The sequence below is a fragment of the Ictalurus punctatus genome, chromosome 19 (genome assembly GCF_001660625.3).
Source record: "Ictalurus punctatus breed USDA103 chromosome 19, Coco_2.0, whole genome shotgun sequence".
NCBI classification, from domain to species: domain Eukaryota; kingdom Metazoa; phylum Chordata; class Actinopteri; order Siluriformes; family Ictaluridae; genus Ictalurus; species Ictalurus punctatus.
Window position 1 is genome coordinate 497,394 of NC_030434.2, and position 20,716 is coordinate 518,109.

Here is a 20,716-nt window from a genome sequence, read left to right on the forward strand (position 1 = left end):
ACACAGTCACTGTGATTGTGGAATCTGCACAAAATAGCTCGTGGTCGTTCATCAGGCTTGGGCTTCGGCTGAAGGGTCCAGTGGGACCGGTCCAAAACCGGCTCCTTCTCCAGACCAAATGCCTCTTTTAACCAGGCTGCTACAGCAGCAGTTGTACATGTGTCAGCGCTCTCTGGAACGCAGACTATCCTAACTTTATTGCGCCATGACCTCGACTCCAAATCCTCACATTTATTCTCTAATTGAGTCAAGGTCGCAGTGAGAGACTCGATAGAAGTCTTCATATGAGCTGTGTCATCGGTGCAACTGGAGAGAGCATGCTCCATTTCCACAACAGTACCTTTCATTGTTGACATGGTAGCCTCGGTAGCAACTTTATCACTAGCCAGCTGTGTTTTCACGGCCTGAAGTTCAAGCTGGATAATAGACAGCGCATCCCTGAGAATCTCCTGAAGCTCCTTTTCAAAAATATCGGCAATGTCCTTCCTCAATGAAGCCAGCAACTCAAGTCTGAGTGCGGCGAAGTCAAAGTCACTGCTCAGCGATGCGGATTCAGGGGAAGAAGGGGACTCGCTCGCGGTGCGCACATGGGTTTTCATGTTCTTTCCAGACATTTTAACATACCAAAAAGTTACAAGCGCAAACAAGAAAATGGAGTACAATAAGTCAAAATCTATTGTATGACCGAAAAGCACTAATTAATTACAATTTTAATCGAAATCACAGGAACCTCCAACTTCGCATCCTACTCCATCAAACTCCGAATTGGAATCCCTTATTGAGCTTCTGGACCTTTCACAGCTAATTAGGTCACATGACAGGTTCAACGTAGCTATTTATTTTGTTCAACTGTAGGTGCCACTTATATCAAAATTATTATGCTACTCAAATACAACATTTACAAATGAATATGCATAATATTCATAAACTAATATTCATAATATTCATAAACTAAATACCTCTCAATAAAGTAACAATTATTACATATTTAGAAATAAAATATTTTTATTTGTGAGATCTACAGGGGATGTTGCCCCACAGAGGCTCTATCAATGGGGTGTGGATGGCCAAATGGCGGCCACGTAGACCCTAATTTTAGAAGGAGAGAACCCTGCTGAGAAACGTCCTTGTAAGAACTCCAAGACTGTAGCTATTGAGTTTACTGGCTCTAGCTGACATTCCTCACACAATGAGACAAAAAGTCGCCACTTGACAACATACAATTACCTCATGGAGGGTACTCTAGCATTCAACATGGTCTCTACACTCTCAGTTGAGAGACCAGAATCTATGAGCTGGTGTCCCTCAGAGGCCAGACCCAATAGTGCGTGAGGAGTGAGGGTTTACTCCTGAGACCATGAGCTGGACAGCTGTCTAAGACCATGCAACAGCCTATAAGGGAGGCATCTGTCATTACCGTCTTGCGATAAGAGATGTCCCTAGAGTGTGACCCAAGGCTAGAAACCGGGGACACCTCCAATTTCTCAGAGAATGTAGGCATCACCACGTGACACTGATTACTCTTAAAGGTTTCGTTCTCATCACTCATAGAGACTGGAGGGGATGCCCAGACCCAGATTTACCTTGCTCAATGTTAATAGGATTGACCCAATATGTGTTGGGGATAGAAACACCCTCATCATAATAGAATCCCATATAACCTCTAGAAAAGATGTCATCTGCACTGGAGAAACCATACTTTTCTTGAGGTTCAACCTAAGCACCAAGCTCCTCATGTGAGCAACATCTCGATGTTGAATCACCAGTTACCTGGATAATGCTAGACTTAACCAGTCATCCATGTAGTTTAAATCACGGATGCCAATTCCAATGTTGCACTCACTCAGCACTGCTGTTGTATACAGTGACCCACAAACGAGGCCCGCTGCTGCATAGGCTTTGCTCCCCTAAATTACCTGCCATCATTGGTGAGAGGTAGCTCGCAAGTGCCTCCTCCAACTTTTTCGCATAGCTAAATGGCCTTGTTGTTCATTCCCCATGATGGCTGAATAATCTGATGTTGTAGGGTTGTAAATATGGCTAGTGAGTGGTATTCCCCAGAAGCATGATATTTCATCATGCACTTCTGGAAAAAGGAGGAGTTTTCTGTTATGTGAGGGAGATTTATATTAATTGGGGAGAAAGCACTCATGCAGCCTGCTATGAGCCACTTCCTCTTCCTGGCCAGTCTAGATTAAGTTTTTCAAGTGCCCTAGTAATCACTTCAAGTAGCTCTTTATATGCTTGAGAGCTGCCACCTCCTTCTGGCTCCTCGCTGTCAGAGAGAGTGTTTTGGCTTGCCATAATGGAAGGAGGAGTTATGACACAGGCTCCAAATCTGGCAGAGAGCCGGACCTGATATACAGAGCAAGAGATAGAGCAGCGCATGTCACTGGTTCCTCTTCCAGATCCATACGACAATCACAGGACCTGACGCCCAGATCTGCGAGGCTCTGAAACGCAACTCCCATCAGCCAAGAAGAGAGTTAGCTGTGAGCGGTGCTGCCAGATTGTAAGGCATTCACAATGTGCACAGTCAGACCTCTCGAGGGCTGCCGTTGCATGTTCCACCCTTAGACATTTCACACAGAAAGTGTGTCTGTCCATCTCCGTGATGAAATGGGAACAAGGCATGACATACAGTACTCCTCTCTCACTCATACTTTTCTGGGTTTTTCTTAAGGAACAGATAAGTAAAGAGATTCTTGTTTCTTTTTTATGAAAAGATAGAGAGGAAAAGATGCTTTTGTGAACACTCACACAAACATTCAGTCTCACTGAAAATAATAAGGCTGATGACGTGGTTCACAGGCCTATAATTAGGCATGATGTTACACATGCCTCAGATGCATGCACAAGGTCACTTCGCACAGCGTGAAACTCACGCAATGTTGAGTACCCTTTGAAAAGGAACCTTCCTTTTTTCCCCGGAAATGCAGCATGAAGTCCCACACTTCTGGGGAATGCCATGTTTATAACCCCGTGACATGGCATTATTCAGCCACTGGGGGGAATAAACAGAACAGCCTTCTGCTATGCCAAAGGTGTACGTGGCTTGCAAGCCAACTTGATCTAGCAACAGTAGCAAAATCAGGGATTGCCATCCAGACCATGTAAGACCACCTCACGATTGGTTGGTGCAGCCAGTGCGGCAATGGGTCTTGCTTATGGGTCTCAGCATACAGTGGCAGTGTGGCAGACCTTCCAGGCAAACCTACTGAACTGTGAGGGAGGCACAGAAGAAAAGTGTGGTGGCCTACCTCCTGGAAAACTACTGCCAAATGTGTCTCCATGCATTCTGTCCTCCATAGAAAAGGGTTATGGATCCAGTTCATAGTTTGATCCTTCCTGTTTCAGAGGTGTGGTCACCCAACACACATAGGGCAAGCCTATCAACCCTGATCAGGATAAGGTTAGGTCTGAGCATCACCTTCAGTCTCTATGGAGACTGTTGGGGCTTATGGCAGCAGCAGCCAGTGTCATACCATTGGGCCCATTGCACATGAGACCGTTCAATGGTGGCTGAAAGATGGGGGTTTCATCCAAGGACAAAATCCCTGAGAGTAATCAATGTCACACTGCAATGCCTATGTGCTCTGAGAACTTGGAGGTGTCCCCAGTTTATAGCCTTGGGTCACACTCTCGGGGCATCTTTTATAGCAAGATGGTCATTTCAGACACCTCCCTCACGGTCTCTGGAGTGGCCCTCATCTAGTGTGGCATATAAATTTCCTAGAAGTGTGGGCCATTCTACTAGTACTGAATTCCTTCTCCTCAGTTGAGAGGTCACCATGTTTAAGAAAATACAATGGTGGTCTCATATATCAACCACCAGGCAGGATTTAGTTTGCACAACCTAATCAGACAGGCTTAACTAATTCTTCTCTGGCTGATGGGAACATTTGTCTGTGAGTGCAATGTACATTCCAGGCAACTGGAATCTGGGGGAAGACATCCGGTTGGGGAAGGGGCTGAGGCCTGGGGATTAGAGGCTTCATCCACATGTGTAAGTCCCTATGGCATAGGTTCTGCAGAGCAAAAGTGGATGTGTTCACCTCTGAGGAGACAATACGCTGCCTTCTGCACCAAAAAAATTTTTAAACAAAGGTCAGGGCTGGATGCCAGGGTACACACATGGGCAAGGTCACATCTGTACACCTTTCCTCAAATTGCTCTACTCCCACAGGTTCTAGCAAGACTTTGTAAAGCTCAGGCTGTGTCTGCTGCTAGTAGCCCCGGATTGGCCAGCTTAAATTTGGTTCTCTGAGATAACATCTCTGCTGGATGGCACTCCTTGGGAGATTACCGTTCACAGGGATATATTGTCTAAAGCCAGAGAGTTTATTTATCACCCTTGGATGGGACCATGGAAACTGTAAGTCTGGCCCCTGAGTACAGACCATGTTAAACACTAGGAACGTCATTGAGACTCAATAAACTGCACAATGGATACAGTCTTGGAGTTTTTACAGGAACCTTTCTCAGAAAGGTTGGCTTCTTCTAAAATTTGGGTCTACATGGCTGCCACTTCGGCCAGCCATGCCCATGTTAATGGAGCCTCTGTGACAGAGTGGGTATACTCGATCCCACCACGTGAAGCTCAGAAAACATTGAGTTCCCTTTGAAAGGGAATGTCTGTGTTACCCACGCATTTAATCCTGAGAAGGGAACGAGATGTTGCATAGCTTTACCATACTGGGGCATGCCTGTAAATCTTGTATTCACTTCAGATAATAGAGGCTGATGACCTGGTTCACAGGTTCCATTTTCACATGATGTGTGATATGCCACCTCACCTACCCAGGGCAGGCTTATAAATAGGCTTAATTTTACACAGACCAAATACTGCTCACGTGAGAGGGAACTTCCCACAGTGTGAAGCTCATGCAACGTCTCATTCCCTTCTTATGGAACAGGGTCACATCCGTAACCCAGACTTTTGTTCTGCACGTTGTATTGTTACAGAAATGTTCAAGTGAAAAACAACACTGAATACAACTGCTGCTTTTACTGAGTTATTGTGTCTCTCAGAGAGATGATCTTACCTCAGTGTCTCCACTTTACAGTGAGGATTCTCCAGTACAGCACAGAGACTCTTCACTCCTGAATCTCCTATTTTATTATTGGACAGATCCAGTGTTTTCACAATCATATGCAGTTCTCTCAGATTGATGGTTTCTGAGCTGAGAGCTGAGACCAGAGCTGACCAACTTTTCACTCCAAGTGAATCACACCTGATACTGAAGGAAATAAAATAATATATAATGAACAAACACTAGTGCAAATTATCAATCAAGTACTCAAAACTCTCCCAGTACCTTCTCATTTTCATAAATGCTAAAAGTGCAAACTCCGGTTAGACAATATGCTTAAAGGAAGACTCCGGCCAACATCTAGGAGAACCATTATAACATTCAGGTTATTCTTTGGATTTAGTGAAATGTAAAATAATTTGATTGAATTGATGATTTAAATAAAAGAAATGTCCATAATGGTCTATTTCCCATCAGATTTTTATTAAATAAACTCATTCCATTAAAAAAAATTACAAAATCATTTTGTTAAGGGATTATATTACAGTTAAAAAATGACTTTGTTATGGCATTACACCATGACATCAATGCATCTGTTGTAAACATCCTCAGTACCGTTTCTTCCTATAAGTGTTGTAAGCAGTAGCTTAGGGCCCTCAGACCACCAGGGGGCCCAATGAGATTTAAAATATTAAATAAAACAAAAAGCACACTTTACTATTATTTAGCAAACGATTTATGTTGTTAGACATAAACATTAGACATTAGGGGCCTTAGTGCAGTAACAGGAACTGCAGTTTATGTAATTAATTAGGAAATTAGGGTAACTAATGTAAGAAGATCATTAATAAGTAATGATCATGAAGTTCTCTGGAGTGTAAAATTACATATACATATATATCTATCTCATAAAAGTTAGTACACCCCTCACATTTTTGTAAATATTTGATTATATATTTTCATGCGACAACACAGAAGAAATAACACGTTGCTAATGACATTTTAACTTAGGGGTGTACTCACTTTTGTTGCCAGCAGTTTAGACATTAATGTCTTTGTGTTGAGTTATTTTGAGGGGACAGCAAATTTACACTGTTACACAAGCTGTACACTCACTACTTTACATTGTAGCAAAGTGTCATTTCTTCAGTGTTGTCACGTTAAAAGATATAATCAAATATTTACAAAAATGTGAGGGGTGTATTCACTTTTGTGAGATACTGTGTGTGTGTGTGTGTGTATATATATATATATATATATATATATATATATATATATATATATAAAGATTAGACATAAAAGAAAAATCACACTTTACTATCATTTGGAAAAAGATTTATTTTATTAGACAGCCACAGAAGGCTTTAGTGCAATATATATATATATATATATATATATATATATATATATATATATATATATATATATATATATAAATCTCAGCACACAATGTCAGTGTAGCAGACCTGCTGAAGTGTGAGGGAGGCACAGAAGACAAGCAGAAAGCCAAGTGGACTGGGCAGCCACAGTGACAGCCTGGAAGTAATCCTGATTTAAAATTATAATCAGGGTCGATTTTACGTGTATCAGTATCAGTTCTTCCATTCCGTCTAGTTTAATCCCACTGCACATTCACAAAGTGCATGGATGCTGTTCTGGTGCCGTTGTGACTCCAGTGGATCTGTGTGCTAAACTATGTGGACGACTGGTTAATTCTATAGCAGTCCAAGATGTTGTTCTTGGATCTCTCTGACAGATCTTTCAAGGTATCATGGAGGTGAGGTATTTCTGAAACTCAGCAACTCACAACTGGCGTTCCACAGGGGTCAGTTCTGGGTCCACTCCTCTTTTCTATCTACACTACATCTCTAGGGCAGGTGATTGAGGCTCATGGCTTCTCATATCATTGCTATGCTGATGACAACCAGCTCCATTTGTCCTTCCAGCCTGATGATCCATCCGTCTCTGCACGCATCTCTGCTTGCCTTTCGGACATCTCGGTCTGGATGAAGGAAAAACATCTTAAACTTAACCTGGCAAAATCTGAGCTTCTCGTCATCCCAGCCTGTCCCTCAATTAACCACAACCTCACTGTACAGCTTGGCTCACTCACACTCATGCCAACCAGGACAGCCAGGAACCTTGGGGTGATTCTTGATGATGGCTTGACCTTTGCAGACCATATCTCAGCAACTGCAAGGTCCTGTAGGTTCATCCTTTACAACATCAAGAAAATCCCACCCTAAATCACCAAACAGGCTACACAGATTCTAGTCCAGGCTCTTATCTCTAAACTGGACTACTGCAACTCACTGCTTTCAGGCCTCCCAGCCAGCTCCATCAAACCCCTTGAGATGATTCAGAATGCTGCAGCACGCCTCGTCTTCAACCAGTCCAAGAGAACCCATGTCACACCCTTCTTAATTTCCCTCCACTGGCTTCCTGTAGCTGCCCGCATCAAGTTCAAGGCCTTGATGCTCACCTACAAGAACTTGTCAGGAACAGCACCCTCCTACCTCAACTCTCTCCTGAAGCCCTACGTTCCCTCTCGCAATCTGCGATCGATTACCGACCGACGTTTAGCAGTTCCAACTCTGCGTGGCGCAAGGTCCCTTTCCAAGGAACCTTCACACTAACTGTTCCTCAGTGGTGGAATGCACTTCCAATCTCAATCCGGACCACAGAATCTCTCAGCATCTTCAAAAAACAGCTAAAGACCCACCTCTTGTATGAACACCTAACCAACTCATAATAAAAAAATTAAAAAATGTAAAAATGCACTTACACCTCTACTCTGCACTTTGCTTCTTCTGGTATTCAATGAATAGATCTTGTATGGTAGCACTTCTTGTATTGTATCGCTTTGCTTGTATCTTTCTCATTTGTAAGTCGCTTTGGATAAAAGCGTCTGCTAAGTGAATAAATGTAAATGTAAATGTTCTTGCCCACATGAGGAGTTGGGGGTTCAGGTTGAACTTCAGGGAAAGTTGCTTCTCCAGTCAAGAGCGACTTTTCTAGGGGTCATATGGGATTCGAATACAATGAGGGCATGTCTATCCTCAACACACATAGGGCAATCCTATTAACATTTAGCAAGGAAGTTAGGTCTGGGCATCCTCTTCCAGTCTCTGTGGAGACTGTTGGGGCTTATGTCAGCAACAGCTAACATCAGACCGTGGGGCATATAAGTCACCTAAAAGTGTGGGCCATACTCTTAGCGATTAATTCCTTCATCTCACTTGAGAGGGCACCATGTGTTAGACAATACAGCGGTGGTCTCATATGTCAGTGAGTGCAATGTACATTCCAGGCAACCGGAATGTAGGGGCAGACATCCTTTCAAGGCAGGGGCTGAGGATTGGACAACTCAAATATATTTTTTGGACATAATATCTCTGCTGGACAGGACTCCCTGGGAGATTCTCATTTGCAGGGATCTATTGTCTCAAGACAGAGGGTTGATTTATCACCATTAGCCGGAACCATGGAAACTTTGAGTCTGGCCCCTGAGGGACACCAGCTCATAGATTCTGTAACTGAGGCTGTAGAGACCGTGTTAAATTCTTGGAACATCAGTGAGACCCAGTAAATGGTACATGGCTACAGTTCTGGAGTTCGTATAGGAATGTTTCTCAGGATGGTTGTCTCCTTCTACAATAAGTGCCTATGTGGCCATTTCAGCCCCTATTGATGGAGCCTCTGTAACAGGCCATACCCTCAGAATGATGGAGAGGGTTTACTCGTTCCCACAGCATGAAGCTCATACAACAATGAGTTCCCATTGAAAGGGATTTTGGGTTTTGCATGTAACCCTGTTCCCTGAAAAGGGAATGAGACATTGGGTAGCATTGTCATACTAGGACATGTCTTTGAATTGCATCTTTGATTTAGATAATAAAGGCTGATGACGGGGCCATCTTATAATTACGTGTCGCACAATATGCCACATCACCTGACCACGGCAGGCCAATAAATAGGCATGATTTTACACAGACTTCAGACGCAAGACGTCACATGCAAGGGCGCTTCCCACAGTGTCAAGCTCAGTGACATCTCATTCCCTTCTCAGGGAACAGGGTAGTAACCCAGACATTTTTTTCCTCAAATTAAATTAGCTGGCTGGCACACTTATTACTTTGTTCATGCAATTTTTATTTCCTAAATTATCTATTTGTATTAACTCAATCAAAATATCCCAAAGTACATGTTTGTCAGAGTCTTTTAAGTTTCTCTCTTTCTAACATTGTAACAGTAGAACAGTTATATTCAGTTGTACTTACATTGCTTTTCTGGAGGCTGCAATCACAGGCATCATCTTCAGAAGTACATCTTCTGTTATCTTATCTGTACTGAAATATTTACTCAGGTCAAATTCTTCCAGCTCCTGTGCTGATGTCAGTAACACAAACACCAGAGCAGACCATTGTGTAGAAAAGAGTTCACTTTGTTTTCCAGATTTAAGGTAGCGTTGGATTTCCTCCACTAGAGAATTATCACCCAGTTCATTCAGACAATGGAACAGATTAATGGATTTCTCTATAGGAAGATCTGCACTGATCTTCTCCTTAATGTATTGAACTGTACAATTTATGCTCTGGGAGGTACTTGTTGTCTGTGCTACTAAGGCATGCAAGAGTTTCTTATTGGACTCCAGTGAGAGACCCAGAAGAAAGCGGAGGAAAAGGTCCAGATGTCCAGTCTGACTATTTAAAGCCAGATCTACAGCACTCTTGTGTACATCTGATATGATCTTTTCTTTCATGAACCATACTGGCAACTGACTCTTTTTAAAAACATTTCTCTTTTCCATCCTAAATGTCAGGTGCACAAAGAGAGCTGCAAGGTGCTCCTGAATGCTCAGATGAACAAAAGAGTATACTTTACTTGAGTGAAGCCCAAACTCCTCTCTGAAGATTTGCGTACACAAACCTGAGTACACTGCTGCTTCTCTCACATCAATTCCACACTCTCTCAGGTCTTCCTCATAGAAGATCAGGTTTCCTTTTTTCAGCTGCTCAAAAGCCAGTTGTCCCAGTTTAAGAAGCATTTCATCATCACTCTCCTGCTTCTTTGAGTACTTTCCTCTTATGATGTTTGTCTGAATGATGAGGAAGTGTGTGTACATTTCAGTCAGAGTCTTGGGGATCTCTCCACTCTCTGCTTCACCCAACATTCTCTCTAGAACAGTGGCTGAAATCCAGCAGAAGACTGGGATGTGGCACATGATGTAGAGGCTTCTTAATGACTTCAGGTGTGTGATGATGTCACTGGCCAGGCTCTGATCACTGATTCTCTTCCTAAAGTACTCCTCCTTCTGTGGGTCATTGAACCCTCGTACCTCTGTGACTCGATGGACACACTCAGAGGGGATTTGATCAGCTGCTGCTGGTCGGGAGGTGATCCAGATGAGAGCAGAGGGAAGAAGATTCCCTTTGATCAGGTTTATCAGCAGCACATGCACTGATACTGATTCAGTTACATCACACACTCTCACTGTGTTCTGGAAATCTAGAGAAAAACGACACTCATCCAATCCATCGAAAATGAATAGAACCTTTTCCAAACTGGACATTTCTGTTTCTTTTGTTTCCTTAAAACAGACATGAAGGAGCTCCATCAGACTCAGGTTCTGGTCCTTCATCAAATTTAGCTCTCTGAAAGGAAGTGGAAATATGAGGTGGACGTCCTGATTTTCTTTCCCTTCAGCCCAGTCCAGAATGAACTTCTGCACAGAGACTGTTTTTCCGATGCCAGCGACTCCCTTCGTCAGCACAGTTCTGATGGGTTTGTTTTGTTCAGATAAGGGCTTAAAGATGTCATTGCATTTTATTGGTGTGTCCTCTGTTGTTGTTCTCCTGGATGCTGCCTCGATCTGTCTCACCTCATGTTCATTACAGACTTCTCCAATGTCTCCCTCTGTGATGTAGAGCTCTGTGTAGATCTCATTCAGGAGTGTTTGGTTTCCGAGGTTTATTACCACTCCATTCAAACACTGAAACTTCTTCATCAGATTTAATTTGAACTCTTTCTGGAATTCATTTACAGCAGCAGATTCTGGATCATGCCTGTGAAATGGTGAAGTAGGAGGATGTGGTGAGACATGGGGTCTAATTATTAAACTTTAAGATCACAGTTATCACAGATAGCTCTTTTTTATGATCTCACTATGTTTATTTTATTCTACTGTATGTTCTCTATATTCTAATCACTCTGTAGTTAATAAAAGCAAACAAGTTTATAATACCAGTGTGTCACTGTTACAGTCATGTTGTTGGTTTTGATCATACCCTGTATCTGTGATGATGATCTTTTCTATGCTGCCTATGGCTCTCTGTAGAACACTGTGAACAAAAATTGCAGTTGATCATTTTTAGCAGTTAAACACTATAATCTAAATTTTAGCCTTAATTTTACACAGTTCTAAATACAGCATGACAATTTTTTGGAGCTGGAGAAAATAACCTTGTCTTGTTTTAATTCTAGCTTTTCTAGGATTTATTCCTGTTGTGACGACTGGAGGGCGGCCTGCGCACAAAAAAAGCACTCCTCCCACAATTGCCACTGTGGTGCCAAAAGAACTGCTCCGCTTGTTTTGGACAGCCTGACAGAGCGTGGCTGCAAGGCAGTGCTAAAGAAACACACCCAGCTGGCAGCTAATGATCAGCATGGCAGCTCTCTATCATCCAGCACTCGATGGGAGAGTATAAAAAGGCTCTCCCCCTACAGCCAGGTGAGCTATCGCTTCCAAACCAACTGTAATGCTTTTCTCTCTGTGTCCCACAGAAGAAAGCACCTTGAGGAAGATTAAACTCCCTGGCTGCCTCACCAGAGCTCCATAACATCTACAAAAAGTGCTGCAACCTCCTGGATCCCAGCACCAAAGCACCTCACTCCACTACCCAACAAATCCTCGCCTGTGAGTCTGTGCTCAGCCCGTTGCAGCCTAGATTTGCTGTATGGCTGTTAGGGATGTGACTGAATACAGTACATCAATCTGAATGAACAAGTAATGTGTTCTAAACAGACAAAAATACAGATACAGTTTTTAAGAAATCTTGTCATAAAGGTTCACAGGTATAAAATCCCTAACCATAGCCATTATAATACTGGATGTTATACCAGGCAATCACATTTTTTACACATTTCACAAATTTTTTATATAATGCTTGTATCTGTCTCAGTATTAAGACTTGTATTAAAGTATTAAGTCTGAGCTATAATGCCAGGTACAAGATGCATGATAAAAAGTCATTGCCCGTATCTATATATTAGATCTGGTCTTAATTTCATTTGATCAAAAATCATCATAAAGGTGTCACTCTTCATGTATATTCCACCAACAAAAGGTGATCACTTTGTGTGGCGTTTAATATACCACAACAAATCATTGTGATTTTTATGATTCTTATATTCAATGAAAGCATTGTATTATCACGAAAACCAATATAGTATAATATAAATATTATAATTATCAATACTGCTGCTAATGACTGTGTAGGACGACTCATGTCTTACAGTGATGACAGAACAGGCTCTGTGGCAAGATTTCCTGATTTAATACTGGTGTAATACTAGAAGGTTCTTATAGCCTGGTATCCTGTCAGTGGCTAAATGATGCTAAGCAATGGTCTGGCCTGTAATGACTGGATATACAACAGCAAGAAAAACAAACAAACAAAAAAAAACAAACAGCAAACAACAAAACAAACAAAGCAAACGGCATCAACAAAACCACAATTCTAAAATAGTTGGGCCACTGTGTAAAATGTAAATAGAAACATAATGCAATGATTTGCAAACCGCATAAACCTACTTTTTATTCACAATAGAACATTTTAAGGGAAAATATGGTAAAGTTGAAGTTGATGGCAGCAACATGTCTCAAAAGTTGGGACAGAGCCATTTTTACCACTGTGTAGCATCCCCTCTTCTTTTAACAACAGTCCATATACTTTGCATGATAGAATTTTACCTGCATTTATGGGTGGCACAGCAAACTGTGTTCACAGACAATGAGTTCTGAAGATGTTTCTTAGCCGATGCAGTGATTTCCATTACAGAATCATACCTATTCTTAATGCAGTGTTGCCTGACGGCCCAAAACATGATCTATAGACATATTGAAAATATTGATTTTCACCCTTATAAAATCAAACCAATTTGTCACATACATGACCATACATGACATGCAGTGAAATGCTTTTATTAATGACTGTATGTAAAAGAGAATGAAAATAAAATAAAATATGATATTGTTAAAAATCTAATAAGAAAAAAAGAATAAAACTATCATATATGAATATGTGAAAAATTTTACAATTTAGAATATAGTGCATATATATATATATATATATATATATATATATATATATATATATATATATATATAAATATATATATATATATATATATATTATATTATATTATATATATATATATATATATATATATATATATATATATATATATACACACACACACACACACAGAGTATCTCACAAAAGTGAGTACACCCCTCACATTTTTGTAAATATTTGATTATATCTTTTCATGTGACAACACTGAAGAAATGACACTTTGCTACAATGTAAAGTAGTGAGTGTACAGCTTGTGTAACAGTGTAAATTTGCTGTCGCCTCAAAATAACTTAACACAGCCACCAATGTGTAAACTGTTGGCAACAAAAGTGAGTACACCCCTAAGTGAAAATGTCCAAATTGGGCCCAATTAGCCATTTTCCCTCCCCGGTGTCATGTGACTTGTTAGTGTTACAAGGTCTCAGGTGTGAATGGGGAGCAGGTGTGTTAAATTTGGTGTCATCACTCTCACACTCCCTCATACTGGTCACTGGAAGCTCAACATGGCACCTCATGGCAAAGAACTCTGAGGATCTGAAAAAAAGAATTGTTGCTCTAAATAAAGATGGCCTAGGCTAAAAGAAGATTGCCAAGACCCTGACACTGAGCTGCAGCATGGTGGCCAAGACCATACAGCGGTTTAACAGGACATATTCCACTCAGAACAGGCCTCGCCATGGTCGACCAAAGAAGTTGTGTGCACGTGCTCAGCATCATATCCAGAGGTTGTCTTTGGGAAATAGACGTATGAGTGCTGCCAGCATTGCTGCAGAGGTTGAAGGGGTGGGGGTCAGCCTGTCCTTGCTCAGACCATACGCCGCACACTGCATCAAATTGGTTTGCATGGCTGTCGTAACATAAGGTAGCCTCTTCTAAAGATGCTGCACAAGAAAGATCACAAACAGTTTGCTGAAGTCAAGCGGACTAAGGGCATGGATTACTGGAACATGTAACATCTGATGAGACCAAGATAAACTTATTTGGTTCAGATGGTGTCAAGCGTGTGTGGCAGCAGCCAGGTGAGGAGCAACCATGAGTGCTGCCGGCACTAGGGAGCTACAGTTCATTGAGGGAACCATGAATGCCAACATGTACTGTGGCATACTGAAGCCGAGAATGATTCCAGCATGTGTTCCAGCAAGACCCCCAACACACCTCCAAGATGACCACTGCCTTGCTAAAGAAGCTGAGGGTGAAGGTCATGGACTGGCCAAGCATGTCTCCAGACCTAAACCCTATTGAGCATCTGTGGGGCATCCTCAAACAGAAGGCGATCCAGTTTCATTTTTATTGAAAATTTCTGCTGTACATTTCTGTTGAACATTTCTGCTGAACATTTCTGCTGGACATTACTGCTGGACATTTCTGCTGGACTAAACATTTCTGCTGAACTAAACATTTCTGCTGAACATTTCTGTTGAACATGACTACCAAACATGTCTGCTGAACATCACCTTTTATCTTCTCTCCTCCCCTCCCTTTCCCAAATATTCCATTGAGAAGAAAAAAAAAACAAATTGAGCAACACACAGCAGTAAACATTCACAGGTTTCGTTCTTTTTATAATAACAAAGGAAAACAAAATTTAAAAAATAAAAAATGAATGTGCGCAGCCCAGTAATAGAGTTGAAAATTGGGTAATGCAAGTCCTCCACTAAGTCTACATTTCTGCAATAAAGATTTACTAACCCTTGGTGGCTTCCCTCCCCAAATAAATGAACTAATTATCTTATCCAATGAATCGAAGAATGATTTTGGCAGAGAAAGAGGCACTTGCTGGAACAAGAAAAAAAACTTCGGTAATATATTCATTTTGATGACATTGATCCTGCCAATTAGAGAAAGGGGTAAGTTACCCCAACTCTGAATGTTAGATGTAACCTTTGAGATAAGGGGAGTGAAATTAGCTGATGAAAGATTAGATAAAGAACGTGTCACGTTGATACCTAGGTATTTAAAACCTGACTGACTAAGTCGAAACAGTAAATCAGACTGTTGGAGAGAAAATGCTGTTGTATTGACAGGAAAACAGTCGCTTTTATCTAAATTTATTTCATAACCAGAGACAACACCGAAGGACTCCAGAACACCCAAGACAGCTGGCATAGAGGCAATAGGATCGGTTACATACAATAACAAATCATCAGCATATAGTGACAACTTGTATTGTACACCATATCGAACTATTCCTTTAAACAAGGGAGAAGATTTTAGTGCAATAGACAGCGGCTCGATAGCGGCAGCAAAAAGCAGAGGGGATAAAGGACAACTTTGACGACATCCTTGTCCGAGAGCAAAATAATCCGAATAAATATTGTTTGTGTGAACCCTGGCATTAGGCGATGAGTAAAGGAGGCTAATCCAAGAAATAAACTTCCAAATCCGAACTTCCTCAAGACTGCAAACAAATACTCCCACTCAACCCTATCAAATGCTTTTTCAGCATCTAATGAAATCACAATCTCAGGGAGCACAGGCGAATGCTTTGTATAAATGATATTAAAGAGTGTACGGGATGAATATCTAATTGTAGAGGCGCATGGTCAGAAATTACAATACGCAAATAGAAAGAAGAACCTACACAAGAATCAAGAGTGCTGTCTATAAAAAAAATAATCAATCCTCGAATAGGAATGATGCACCTGGGAGAAGAAAGAAAACTTTTTAAGAAAGGGGTTACGGGATCTCCAGGGATCAATAAGACCATTCTGACACATAAATTCGGAAAATGTTTTAGACATTGCAGGCTGATTCAGAGTATGGGGATTAGACCGATCTAAGTTTTCAGTCAATTACACAGTTTAAATCTCCACCGAAAATCAATGGGTGAGTATTTAAGAAAGGGAGATTGCTCAACAATCTATTAGCAAATTCCACATCATCAAAGTTTGGAGCATATACATTTACCAACAACACCTGTCTTTGCATTAGAGTACCAGCAACTATAATATATCTACCAGTCGCATCAGCGATAACGTTAGTGGACGAAAACTGTAACCTTTTGTCAATTAAAATAGCGACCCCTCTTGCTTTTGAATTAAAGTTCGAGTGGAAGGCTTGACTCAAGGGCAGTGTAACCTTTGATGATCTTTAATACGTAGGTGCGTCTCCTGTAAAAAATACTATGTTGGAGTTTAAAGGTTTAAAATGTATAAAAACCTTAGATCTCTTGACAGAATTAGCCATACCTCTGACGTTCCAACTAATAAAACTTAAAGGCGTGCCTGTCCATATTACTACTAACCATTTAAATAAAGTAAACCACAGGAATATAAATAGCCAATTAGAGCCGAAGTGGGACCTCCCCCCAACCCCCAAACACACACCCAAAGTCTCCATAAAACAAGGGAGACAGTAGTGTTTCCCACCAAGAGTTGTCCACAATGTGAAAACAACTCAAAGAGTAAGCTGAACTAACAAACAAAATTACCTAAACAAAAAAAATTCCAGTAAGAGAAAGGTCCCCTTCTGACTTCAAATCTGATAAATAGTCTGCGCACATTAACAAATGTCCTAATGTCCTTATCTTTTAAAGACTTGTAACTAATAATATAACAGTTTAGCATGTAAAGTTGAGGAGATAACACTAATAAAAGTAAATAAATAGAAACTCTAAGCCAGTCAGAACAGAGAAGAGAAGCACATTAATACAGAGAAGCACATTAATACAGAAATAGATTTAAGAGGAGTGAGTCCACAAAATCTAGACGAAGTAATGCATCGACAATATCTTCAATAAGAATCCGAATTCTGTTCTATTATTTAAAAAAATAATAAAAGAAAACTAAAAAAATACTCCACTATATAGGTGATGCAGTTCACCCCGATATCAAGAGTTTAACATAGTCTACTGCTTCCTCCGCTGAAATAAAGTCCTTCTGGACACCGTTATATATAATGCGAAGCCAAGCTGGGTGAAGTATTGCATAGCAAGCGCCCTCAATATCACGAAGTTGACGCCGAACCTTGTTAAACGCGGCCCGGGCCCGGTCTGTCTTGGCTGTGTAGTCAGGGAAAACGGAGATGGTCAAATCCCTCACTTTAATCCGTTGGAGCTCTCTCACACGGCATAAATTATCAACACAGTCACTGTGATAGTGGAATCTGCACACAATAGCTCGTGGTCGTTCACCAGGCTTGGGCTTCGGCTGAAGGGTCCAGTGGGACCGGTCCAAAACCGACTCCTTCTCCAGACCAAACGCCTCTTTTAACAAGGTCGCTACAGCAGCACTTGTAGATGTGTCAGTGCCCTCTGGAGTTCCCACTATCCTAACGTTATTGCGCCGTGACCTCGACTCCAAATCCTCACATTTATTCTCTAATTGAGTCATGGTCGCAGTGAGAGACTCGATAGTAGTCTTCATATGAACTATGTCATCGGTGCAACCGGAGAAAGCTTGCTGCATTTCCCCAACAGTACCTTTCAGTGTTGATATGGCAGCCTCAGTAGCAACTTTATCACTAGCCAGCTGTGTTTTCACGGCCTGAAGTTCAAGCTGGATAATAGACAGCGCATCCCTGAGAATCTCCTGAAGCTCCTTTTCAAAAATATCAGCAATGTCCTTCCTTAGTGAAGCCAGCAACTCAAGCTTGAGTGCGGTGAAGACAGGGTCACCACTCGGCAATGCAGAAGAGGATTCAGGGGAAGAAGGGGGCTCGCTCACGGCGTGCACCCTAGGCCTCAGTTGTGTCTGAATGCTACCACGGGTTTTCGTGTTCTTTCCAGACATTTTAACGAGGCACAAAGTTAAAAGTGCAAACAAGGAAAAGAAGTAGAATAAGTCAAAATATATTATATGATCAAAAAGCACTAATTAATTACAATTTTAATCGAAATCAGCAGGAGCCTCCAACTTCACGTCTTACTCCATCAAACTCCTAATTCGAACCATACAGAAGGTGGAGGAGCGCAAGGTCTCTAACATCCACCAGCACAGTGATGTTGTCAAGGAGGAGTGGAAGAGCACTCCATTGGGAACCTGTGAAGCTCTGGTGAACTCCATTCCCAAGAGGGTTAAGGCAGTGCTGGAAAATAATGGTGGCCACAAAAAATATCGACACTTCGGGCCCAATTTGGACATTTTCACTTAGGGGTGTACTCACTTTTGTTGCCAGCAGTTTAGACATTAATAGCTGTGTGTTGAGTTATTTTCAGGGGACAGTAAATTTACACTGTTATGCAAGCTGTACACACACTACTTTACATTGTAGAAAAGTGTTATTTCTTCAGTGTTGTCACATGAAAAGATATAATCAAATATTTACAAAAACGTGAGGGGTGTACTCACTTATGTGGGATACTGTAAGTGGATAATGCATAATACATGACCAGTTTTGCATTCAAAGGGTTCAGCAAGTATGATAGATAAAACTTGTTGCACATAAGTGTGAAGTATACAAGGTATTTACATCGAACAAAGAAACCAATTTTTTAGTAAAATGTCACACATTGGTTATAAACATTTCTAGTCAATAAACGACTTCTATATCAACAGGAAGATGATTAGTAAAAATACTTAGATAGTTGACTCAGTTCAACAACTTTTTGAGGAACAGATATAAACTTACTCTTCAGGCTTTACTTGCAGTCAGAATAGACATGGCGTGCTTTGAAGTTTCCTATGTATGTGGCTGGTCAGGGGGTTTCAGAGATGAGTGAAAGGTCCAGTAGTCCACAACATCTTCATACACCTGGTCACTGCAAATTTCTTTTGTTTTTTTCTTTAACCTCATTCAGAACAGATTTGATGTGAGGCTTGTCTTGCCAATTCCAGATGACGGCTTCAGCGATACCTTGAATTTTTTCCAGGGATGGAGTGTGTTTGATACTGCACAATTTCAGACCTCTAGCCACCATGTATTTCAACCATGGTTTAAACAGCTTTTTCATCTGTAGGTGCATGACAGTATGTGGTAGTTGTCTGTCCGATCTGTCTGATCCTATCAAAAATCCTGTCCAAAAGTTCTTCTGTCATTGCACGGATGATGGCTAGCACAGTGTTGGATATGTGACCATCAGTTTTATCATTCATTGTTAGATAGGCCAGATTCCTTTTTTTCTAGCATTTCACTGATGTTTTTGCCATCTTCAAAACCAGAAATGGTCACATCATTATCCATGGTAGCAACTGAGTTGTAAAAATAGGGTCTGAATTCATGAGCCATACTGCAGGCTGATGCTCAGGAGGCTTTAACTCAAATATGTAGGCAAAAGTCGGGGTTACAGATGTAACCCTGTTCCCTGAGAAGGGAACGAGACGTTGCATTTAGCATAACAGTATGGGAAGCGCCTTGCGTGTATCTGAAGCTTGTGTAAAATCATGCTTCTATTTATAGGCCTGCCATGATCAGGTGACGTGGCAATTAAGCATGTCGCATGATATATATATGGCACCTGAGAACCACAACGCCAGCCTTTATTATCTGAAGCGAAGATGCAATTCACAGGCCTGCCCTGGTATGACAGAGCTATGCAATGTGTCGTTCCCTTCTCAGGGAACAGGTTTACCCCGATGTTCCCTTTCAATGGGAACTTCGACTTTGCATTTAGCATAACAGTATGGGAACGGGAATACCCACTCACTCATACCGAGGGTACGGCCTGTTCAAAAAGACCCAAGCCCAAGGATCACTGCAAGATACTTGAGCCGGGGTGTAATGAATATCCAGGCTGTAATAATGAATGAAAGTGTGTGGCATAGACCATCCTGCAGCAGCACACACATCCTGCAAGGGGACCCCTTTGGACAAAGCCCTGGAGGAGGCGTGGTGAGACCGCACACCTCGTAAGCCATAGAGACTGCTTCCACTATCCAATTAGATAGTGCTGCTTTGACACAGCATTACCTTTACTGTCGCCATCAATGTAGACCAGTGACTGCTCAAACTTATGCCACTGGCCGGAGTGGTGGACGTAAGTACAGAGAGCCCTTACTGGACACAGCAGGGGCATCCTGTCTTGTTTTGGTGTGAGGAATGGAGGAGGGTAGGAAGCTTGCAACACCACAGGGTGGGCAGCCAATGTAGGCACTTTAGGAATATAATCCGGCCTAGGATACAGGAAGTCCTTGGCTAATCCAGGGGCAAAGTCAAGGCAGGAAGGGGCAACAGAGAGAGCTTGTACATCTCCCACTCGCTTGAGAGATGTCAGGGCCAGTAGAAGAGCTACCTTTAGAGTCAGAAGCTTCTCAGAAGCTGACTCTAAGGGCTCAAATGTGGCCCCTGACAGACCTTCCAAGACCACAGAAAGGTCCCAGGAAGGTATGCGTGGCCTGCAGATGGGCCCCAGCCATCTGACACCACGCATGAACCTCGAAGTTAGAGGTT

At 41.7% G+C, this 20,716-nt stretch overlaps 1 protein-coding gene across 4 annotated transcripts in view; it reads right to left on the minus strand.

Annotated features, from left to right (window-relative positions):
* Positions 1 to 20,716, minus strand: part of LOC108279528 (NACHT, LRR and PYD domains-containing protein 12) — a 120,126-nt gene that overhangs the window by 89,229 nt on the left and 10,181 nt on the right. For 3 of the 4 annotated variants that reach the window (XM_053688333.1, XM_053688331.1, XM_053688334.1), the window contains 3 exons: positions 11,321 to 11,374; positions 9,314 to 11,098; positions 5,046 to 5,240 (listed from right to left, as the gene is read on the minus strand). In XM_053688333.1, the coding sequence (XP_053544308.1) occupies positions 5,046 to 5,240; positions 9,314 to 11,098; positions 11,321 to 11,374 (2,034 nt within the window). The remainder of the gene's footprint in view (positions 1 to 5,045; positions 5,241 to 9,313; positions 11,099 to 11,320; positions 11,375 to 20,716) is intronic. The other variant, XM_053688332.1, reaches the window with a different exon arrangement.